Here is a 9,934-nt window from a genome sequence, read left to right as displayed (position 1 = left end):
ACCAAATTTGCCAATTATTCAAAGTTAGATAAATCATAAAGTGGATCTTTAATCAAACTCCCTTATTTTGAAGAAGAAACCGGAATCAATTGTGAGGCTTTATACGTAAAGGTAAGTGCCAATTTATTGATCGATCATCCCTGATTTGCCCTGAGGTCTATAGAGTGTTAAGGAAGAGTCTCATTACACAGTGTTTATCACTTTAATGTTTCGCTTTTAAAAAAATATTGATCGTGCTGATTCTTTAAATAATAAAAAATACTAGTATCTATTTTTTTTTTAACAAAATACATATATTTTTTTGTAAACATAATTTATAACATTAAATAGCGCTGGGACAAGTGTGCGCTGTTGATTTCATCGATGAGCCGACATTCTGATTGTTCGAATAAAAGGCTCACAATTTAAAGGGGGTATTCTTACTGGGCAAGACCTTACCAAATGAATAGTTGCCTTTTTAAAATTATAGTGAACGCGGAATGAAAATTTTTACAATAATTATTGAAAATTAGCCAATCTTTCTTGTCTTTACCTCAGACAGGGGGCAAGTGTGCGCATTTAATGTTCTGCAAAAACTATCTTATTCTCAAATTAAAATAGAATATATCAGAAATGTAATAAGAAGCTTCGAAGACAATAAAACAAACTTTCAAACCAAATCAAATTTTCAAAAGTTATTCTAAGGCAAAAGCTAGGTGCGCCAACTTGCCCCACGTTACTCTATGTAAATCCACAAAGGAAAATATTTAAAAAAATCTATAATTATGCGATATCTACAGGTTCAACACATTAGAAAATCATCTGATCATCTAATAAATTTGCTTATAACGAAAAATGTTATTAAACCTTCTACCTCCACTATTGGTGCTACCTCTACTAAGAGTACCGTTACCCTAATAGCCTTTAAAACCTTTATAGGTTTTCAAAGAATATGATATCATAACTATAACTAATTGCAGAATGCCATGGTGATGGCACTTTAACTATGGGTAAAAAATAATGCAATACTATTCTTAAACGAATAAAAAAATAATTCATGCTTACAGTTTAATGGCAACTCACTCCATAATTTGATCGCATGGTGACGAAATGAATCTTTCAAGTAATTTGTAAAGCATATCGAAATAATCAATGACGGTGTTGTTGCTGAACGCGTAGGTATAATTGAACAAGCTTTCGAGGTATTTAAGAGGATTACTGAGTGTTTCCAAGTAACATTGTATGTTTTATTCCGCTCTAGGGATGATTTTCAAGATTAATTTATGAGCTCGAACAATAAAACCCAACATTACACGACAATCTCCTGATGACCACTATAAATGTAAGATATGGCCAAGTGGCAGTCTCTAGATAACCACTATAAACGGAAAAAAAAATCTGGAAAAACATCCGGAGGAATTCCTGGAGGAACCTCCGGCGGAATTCCTGGAGTCACTTCCGGAGGAATTACTTGGGGAATTTCTGGAAAACCAATAGAAGGAATTACTGGAGGAACTTTTTTGCTTTAGATATGGCTTTTCAGTCGTGACAAAATAAAAGCATTTTGTCAAGACTGAATTAATCTTGTACGACAGCGACGTTTCGGTCCGTTTGGGATCTTCCTCAGGGACTCAATTCTTACAGGTTTATCCTCAACTGTGGTTCTGCTGAATCATTGATTATCACGAGATCAAGATTTTCCCAAATAAACGAGAATGTTTCGAACACGGCGTTTAGGAAAGATCCATTAATTACGTTTGCAAAAATGGCTATTTTCGACCCCCCTCCCCTTCATGTCACACTTTTTGTATGAAGCATCCAGCAATTTTGTATGGATTATCACACTTCGAGAAACCCTCCTTGATCTTAGTACCTGTAAGAATTGCAGGGCTGGTAGCGACCGATGTCGCTCAAAACAGTGACTTTAATGACCAAATCTTTTTTTTCGTAATTTGTGGCGGAAAACATCTTTCACTCAGCACTCTTTTCTCTTAGAACGAACTAAGAAGAGAAACGAAACGCTATCTTTTATCTACTCAGTGACTAAGTAAAATTGTATTGCCCTCTCTTTCAATCCCACGGAAATTTTACTAAATATCAGTCAAAAGCAGGACTACTCAAAACTATGAGTGGTCTTGCGAGCAGATCACATTTTTACGCTACTGGAAGTAAGCGAAACAAGATAATCAATCATAAGACCTGTTTTTTTTTTTTTCGAAAAACGATTTTTAGGCAAAAAATCTGCGTGAATGAGCATTTTCTTCTTGTGAGAATGAGGGAAAATTACGTTCACTGGATTAGCTGTACACCTACTTAAGAAAGATGCTGAGAACTCTACGATTTGTCATAGGTGCCACGAAAGTTATTGGAATTTTAAGTACAAAAGTAATAACAGTACGGATCGTTTTGGTAGAAAACGAAACAAAAATTATGAAGATTCCGGTACAACCAGCCTGGGATTGAACGCTTGAGAACAATTTATATTTTCTTGAATTTTTTTGCCAAACTTCTCAAGTTTCAAGGATCAACCCAGTCAACACAAGATCGTATATGATGTCACATAAGAAGCTAAAGTGGAGGCCTTATAGGTCCTTTCCCATACAATATGTACGTATGTCGCCTCTACTTTAGCATCTTATATTGGGAAGTCTCACTCAAAATCCAATTATCCTGAAAATGTGGTGGGATGTTGGCATTTTTATCGGTGAAGATGATTTAGCATATTTACGAAATTTGCGGTGAAAAAATGATAGCATTTTGTCATTATTAGAAGAAATTGTTCAAGTTTTGCGTGGCCAGTTACAAACATCTTTAGGAGGGACTAAACACAGTAAATAATAGAGTAAATAAGGTTGTCGATAAAAAAAATAGTTCTCGGTAAAATTGCGGAGAATTAAGTCTCTTAAAGGATCAAGTCTCCCAAGAAATCAAGTCTTCCCACCTTTCCCTACTGTATAAAATTTAAGCTTAAAAACAAAATCGGAATCGGCAGGTCTCCTGCTCGCATGACTGTATACCAATTTATAAATTGTGACGTAAAACACCTATAGTTAGCTACTGGTGAAATGCCAATAACAACAGCGAGTTAAATGGCTGGCGAAGTTTCTGAGCGATCATTTTTTTTAAGATCCGTAATTTATATTCCGCCATGATCAAAGGATCATCGGACGGATACATAAAGCTTTATTAAAAAAAATCTAAGTCAATATTTTCAAAATAGTTGAAAATTGTGACTTTTTGCGAGAAAAAGTAAATTTAGTGACTTGAAGTCAAAAAAAAAGACTTTTTAGTGACCCGCTACCAGGCCTGATTGAGTTCCTGAGGAACTTTTGGAGGAATTCCTGGAGGGACTTCCGGAAAAAATTGTAGAGGATTTTCTGGAGGAATTTCTGGAGGAACTTTCAGAGGAATTCCAAGTGGACCGTCTGGAGGAATTTGCTAGAAGAACTTCCGGAAAAACTCCTGGAGGAATCTCCGTTTGAACTCTTGAAGGAACTTTCTGAGGAACTTCTAAAGGATTTTTCGCAGGAGCTTCCGGAGGAATTTTTTTTAAAACTTCCCAAGGAATTCGTTGAGGAACTTCCGAAAAAACTCCGGACAATTTTTGACTTTTGAAATCAGTTCACGCCGCCGACGGTAAATTTTTAAAAAGATCTAATTTTTCCTTCTTCCTTCTTTCTTTTATTTCTGCCATCATCCCAAAAATATTCAAATTTTGGTCACTTCACACTTTTCGCTTGCTTGCAATATCTATCCATTCTATTCTTCATTGCTTCATTGCGCTCACTCTGAGCAGTTAATATTGTACGCACCGATAAATGCCATTAAATCAATAATGATACAAGAATCAATATGCCCAAATAAAATTTTTAGTTTCATAACGTTCTTGAAGACCATAATTTGCTCTACAAGAGTGCCTTAAAACCATTATAAAGCCAAAATGTTACTGCGGTGTGGATTGCCGAGTACTTGGACTTTCAATTATTGGTTGAAATTCCAGACAATTCTGGAATCTTATCGAAAAAAAAACCTAATCGCACACAGAAGCAGATATCAATTCATGATTTTGTTTTGTTTTATCATTTCTTGCTGACATGACCACCTGTGATTCGTGGCTTTTGAATAATTATTTATGACATAGTTCAATGTTAATTATGTAAACATGTAATAATCTGGTAAATATGTTCCCAAAAAGCAGAATGACCGAGAACTTTGGTCTCGCTTGCTCGGCGTACCGTGGTTTAACTCCTGTTCCGAGTCTAACCAATGGTCATTGTCGATGATCTCCCTAAGCGATTGAAAGTTTTGTCTTATTTCCGAGGTTTTCCAAATTTCGTGATTGAAGGTATGTGAAGCAAAAATAAAAAAATTAAAAAATCCCAAAAATACGAAACAAATCGACTTTCTTTTCATTGCTTTGTTTCCCGGATGAATGTCGGAGCAGTGAGTCGAGGAGCAGTAACCCTACATTGATATTTAATATGCAACTATTGAAGTAATGACGTAATGATCGAAAGAAAAAACACGAGTAGTACTTTCCCACCCTGTAATAAACTAGTATGCAGTAAATATTATACAGTAGGCAACTTAAAAAAAAAAATCAATTCAACAAAATGTATTTATAATTATCCGAACAGTCCACAGTACTCATCAATCTATTTCACAATAAATATAAAACATGAATTTTGTAATTTGTTGTAGGTATATGTAACTTGGTCAGATCACGGAAGTCAACTTATTTTTTCAACATACATGCTGTTCAAGAGAAAATCATGAAAAGACGTTCCTCAAGGAATCTTCAAGTAAAGGATGCCAAACTTGGTAATCAGTTTCTTTTAAACTATATCGATCAAAGGATAATGTGCAATTATCCTTGTGCTGTTAACTGAGGTGGATTGCTCAACTCCTTTATAACAGATCGTACAGAAGAATTGAAAACAGATCCTTGTCCGAATACATCATAGTTCTAATTCCGTCATCGGAAACCCTCGGACACAAAGCCCAGACACCTTAAAAGTAGCACCTGCAGGTGGCCCCTGCGCTTCAATTGATGTTTTGTTACCCGTTGTAACGAAGAGTTCATCTAAGTTTGGACCACCAAATGCCACCGATGTTATTTGCTTTGTTGGAATCATTATCTCTTGTAGAATTTGTCCGCTGTCGAAAAAATAGTTAGAATTAAAGGAATAATCATTAAGGATATCTTATCTACAAAACCTGGGACTAATTTTTAAAACTCTTGAGCCGTTTAAAATAGCTGAGTAGATGTTTCCTTCGGTATCAATGGTCATGCCGTCTGGAAATTCTTTCGGCTGTTTACTATTTTCACTAATATCGAAAAACAGGTTTCCATTACCTAGAATTCAAAAACCATCAAATTAGTTTTCGATTACGCTTTTTAACTAATGAACTTACTTAAATCACCATTATCATCAAAGTCGAACACCTTTATAGCATACGCTCCAGAGTCCACGTAGTAGAATTTGTTGGCCTCACTATTCCACGCCAGCCCGTTTGAGATGAAAACCCTATCGAACTGTTCCACGAACTTTCCGCTTTTTGCATGGAATCGCAACAGCTTCCCGGAATTCATTTCGAACGGATTTCCACTGTGCTCGGCTTTCATCGTACCGGCAAACAAACGTCCTTTCGGGTCCGCTTTCCCATCATTGAATCGGTTGGTTTTCTCCGTATCTCCAAGATCGGCAATGACTTTCAAAGTTTTCGCTTTGTCAGCGATGCCGTTCCAGGTAATCAATACAAGGCGCGTTCCATCACCTACCACGAATTCATTGCTTCTGCCCTTCACCGGAATGATGAATGATGTCCATGTGCAGCCCTCTGCAATGCAATGTTTTTTTGATCGAAATTATTGAAATTACGTCATACTTCGTGGGACTTACCAACCGATGCCGAATAGGATTTATTTTCTCGGTAGTCCCAGCGATGGATTGTCGCTTCAAACAAATCAACAAAGTACAAACTTTGGGACTTGATGTCCCAATGCGGTCCTTCGCCCAAGTCTAATTTTGGAGCAGAAATTTCTTCCACCTTGTAGTTGGCCATCGCTGGTTGATTCCCTCAATGGTATGATAAGGTACGATGTTGATGGATGCAATGTGCAGGTTGCTTTGCTAATAATTTATATGGAGCTATATGCCGGAACGCGTCAATAGAGATAAGATATGCAGTATTTAGATTTGTTAATGTCAATTTATCGATAGTGAATAATAAGTATTGCATCAACGCAAAGTTAATATCAAATATTTATAATGAGGTACTGATTTTCAATATTACACACTCCTCACACTATTATGGGTCAGCTTCGGCCTTCTTTGTCACTTAACTTCTAAACATATTCATATTCGGCTCTGCACCGTCAATTTTCAGAATGAATATGGGTCAGTGAATATTTATTTGAATATCACAAATTATTAAATAATGGTAAAACTGAGCACATGTTTGATGATTTAAATAAATACACGCATAGATCTAATCCCGACGTATAATTGAGGGGCATTTTTAGCGCCAAATGTCAATATAATCAAGGGTAATTTTGCTTTTTTCACGCGCAGTTACCATACTCAGTGGTAATCAATTGAATAATCAAAGCACGAATGTCAAAAGTCGGAGTGAATGTGCTTCATGAAAGTGAATATTTCATGCTCTGAAGGATATATTTATCAAATCAAATAGAAATCTTCGTTTCAAATTATCATCATTCTTCTATCTAAAACTTTTTTTTTTATATCTTTATTAAAGAGATTTTCAGCCCTAGGCTGGCTCATCTCTCCATCTAAAACTTCCTTGCATTTAATTTACATGTATATTTTTGGCCCAATGAGAATTTAGCTTCAAAACTTTATATCATTGTTGTAGAAAAGCCAAATTGCGCCAAAACCTGAAAACACAAATATTGGTCATTTTTCCTAGGAGATACAGATTCGCTCGGTATATGAATGCTAATAATATTTAAACCAGTTTATTTTATTGATTCAAGTACAGTATAATTTAAATAATATTATTTCACTCAGTTAATGTCACGAAAGCTGAAGATAGAGGGGCTGGAGGTAATATGGACACCCTAATGAATCGACTCATTTTCACATGGACAACTTTGTAATATTATGGTAACCGTACCCTCAGTTAATGAGATTTATCATATTTATAAACTTTACGATGGTTCCAGTTGCTACGTCGTGCTTTAAATATCCTGTTAAATGCAACTTACCTTAAGAATTCGCTTGAAAAACTATTGAAAACAATGATTTTCCTCAACAAAATTGACTCCCTATTTATTATTTTATTCAGACTAAGGCCGAAGTGGCCTGTGCGGTATATAAGAGTCTTCTCCATTCGGCTCGGTCCATGGCTACACGTCGCCAACCACGCAGTCTACCGAGGTCTACTGTCCGACATTCTGGCTACGTGCCCGGCCCACCGCAGTCGTCCGATTTTCGCGGTGTGAACGATGGATGGTTCTCCCAGCAGCTCATGCAACTCGTGGTTCATTTGCCTCCTCCACGTACCGTCCGCCATCTGCACCCCACCATAGATGGTACGCAGCACTTTCCTTTCGAAAACTCCAAGTGCGCGTTGGTCTTCCACGAGCATCGTCCAGGTCTCGTGTCCGTAGAGGACTAACGGTCTAATGAGCGTTTTGTAGATTGTCAGTTTGGTACGGCGGCGAACTCTATTCGATCGGAGCGTCTTGCGGAGTCCAAAGTACGTACGATTTCCAGCCACTATGCGTCTCCGAATTTCTCTGCTGGTATCATTTTCGGCAGTCACCAGTGAGCCCAAGTACACACATTTTTCTACCACCTCGATTTCGTCACCACCGATGCAAACTCGCGGTGGGTGGCTCACATTGTCTTCTCTTGAACCTCTTCCTATCATGTACTTTGTCTTCGACGTGTTAATGACTAGTCCGATCCACTTGGATTCCTTCTTCTGTCTGATGTAGGCTTCCTCCATCTTCTCAAAGTTACAGGCCATAATATCTATGTCGTCGGCGAAGCCAAATAGCTGGACGGACTTATTGAAAATTGTACCACTCCTGTTAATCCCTGCTCTTCGTATTATCCCTTCCAAAGCGATGTTGAATAGCAGACATGAAAGACCATCACCTTGCCGTAACCCTCTGCGCTTTTCGAGGGGACTCGAGAGTGCCCCTGAAACTCGAACAACGCACATCACCCGATCCATCGTCGCTTGGATCAACCGTGCTAGTTTATCCGGAAATCCGTATTCGTGCATTAGCTGCCATAGCTGGTCCCGATCGATTGTATCATATACGGTCGATAAATAGATGATGTGTGGGCACGTTGTATTCGCGGCATTTCTGCAGTACTTGGCGATTGGCGAACACCTGGGTTGTGGTGGAGCGTTCACCCATAAAACACGCCTGGTACTGACACACGAACTCCCTTGGAATTGTTGCTAGTCGACGGCATAAAATTTGGGAGAGTACCTTGTAGGCGGCATTCAGCAATGTGATTACGCGGTAGTTGCTACAATCCAGCTTATCGCTCTTTTTGTAGATGGGACACACGACACCTTCCATCCACTCCTGTGGCAAAACTTCCTCCTCCCAAATCTTGGTAATGACCCAGTGCAGTGCTCTAGCTAGTGCCTCACCACCGTGTTTAAATAGCTCTCCTGGTAGTTGGTCAACCCCAGGGGCTTTGTTGTTTTTCAGCCGTCCAATCTCCTCCTGGATTTCCTGGAGATCCGGAGCCGGTAGAATTATGTCCTGCACGCGTTCTCCCAGGTCCATCACCATACCGCCATCTTCGTCTGCCATATCGCCATTCAGGTGTTCTTCGTAGTGCTGCCACCACCTTTGGATCACCTCACGCTCGTTTGTAAGAAGATTCCCGTTTATGTCCTTACACATATCAGGCTGAAGTGGCTGCCAGGTGGAAGCAACACTTCGAGACTTTGTTGAATGGAGGAAGTGACGGTGCATCGGTGAACAGAAAATATGGGAAGACGAGGAAATGCCTGCTAGCTGGTTGGACGGCCTCATTTGCCCTCTCTTTAAGAAAGGGCACAGACTGGAGTGCGCCAATTACCGAGGAATAACCCTCCTTAATTCAGCGTACAAAATTATGTCCCGTATTCTGTTCAACAGATTGAGACCGCTTGAAGAGTCCTTCGTCGGCGAATACCAAGCAGGTTTTTGTGAGGGCCGATCAACGACGGATCAAATGTTTACCCTGAGACAAATCCTTGATAAATTCCGGGAGTACAACTTGCAGACACATCATCTGTTTATTGATTTCAAGGCGGCGTACGATTCAGTGAAACGGAATGAATTATGGCAAATTATGCTTGAACATGCAGCTGCAAATAGGGCTTATTACGGACTTCGTAACCAGCTTAAGTCCCGTAGTCTACAAACGAAAACAAAACTCGCGCTGTATACTACTCTGATTCTTGCGGTGGCTTTATACGGCCATGAGACATGGACGTTAAAGGAGGCTGATCGGAGAGCTCTCGGAGTGTTTGAGCGTAAGGTGTTGCGGATAATACTCGGCGGTAAACAGGAGAACGGTATCTGGCGGCGTCGCATGAATCACGAATTGTACCAGGTGTAAAAAGGGCTGGATATTATTAAGCTTATACAACACGGCAGACTACGGTGGGCTGGTCACGTTGTTCGTATGCCGGAAGAACGTCAAGCGAAGATAATATTTAGTAGAGAACCCGGAAGAGGCCGCAGGCTTCGTGGAAGGCCGCGTACACGATGGCTTTCTGCAGTTGAAGAGGACCTGAGGGCGCTCAATGTTCAGGGCGACTGGAAGCGATTGGCCCAGGATCGAGTCCAGTGGAGAAGGATACTCCATTCGGCGTAGGTTCATCGAAGAGCTGTATCCCATCAAGTATCAAGTAAGTACATATCAGGCTGTGGCACGTGGCCCTTACGTAAACGGTTTAACTTCTCATAGAA

At 39.3% G+C, this 9,934-nt stretch overlaps 1 protein-coding gene across 1 annotated transcript; it reads right to left on the bottom strand.

The window, feature by feature from the left end:
• Positions 1–4,579: 4,579 nt before the first annotated feature.
• On the bottom strand, positions 4,580–6,115 carry LOC134216263 (regucalcin-like). Its single transcript, XM_062695200.1, has 4 exons — positions 5,883–6,115; positions 5,395–5,820; positions 5,197–5,335; positions 4,580–5,136 (listed from the first exon to the last, which is right to left on the bottom strand). The coding sequence occupies exons 1-4, from the start codon at positions 6,043–6,045 to the stop codon at positions 4,938–4,940; spliced, it is 927 nt and encodes a 308-aa protein (XP_062551184.1). The 5' UTR covers positions 6,046–6,115; the 3' UTR covers positions 4,580–4,937.
• Positions 6,116–9,934: the final 3,819 nt, after the last annotated feature.

This window comes from Armigeres subalbatus, chromosome 2 (genome assembly GCF_024139115.2).
Source record: "Armigeres subalbatus isolate Guangzhou_Male chromosome 2, GZ_Asu_2, whole genome shotgun sequence".
Lineage (NCBI taxonomy): Eukaryota > Metazoa > Arthropoda > Insecta > Diptera > Culicidae > Armigeres > Armigeres subalbatus.
Note: the sequence above shows the minus strand (reverse complement) of the source record. Positions and strands in the feature narration are given on the sequence as shown.

Excerpts from the sequence above, each read along its gene's own strand:
- LOC134216263 (XM_062695200.1), bottom strand. The coding sequence starts at position 6,045 with ATGGCCAACTACAAGGTGGAAGAAATTTCTGCTCCAAAATTAGACTTG. Across the intron at positions 5,336-5,394 it reads TGATGATAATGGTGATTTAA|GTAATGGAAACCTGTTTTTC; the intron begins GTAAGTTCATTA and ends TTTGAATTCTAG. Across the intron at positions 5,137-5,196 it reads GTTTTAAAAATTAGTCCCAG|CGGACAAATTCTACAAGAGA; the intron begins GTTTTGTAGATA and ends TTTTTTCGACAG.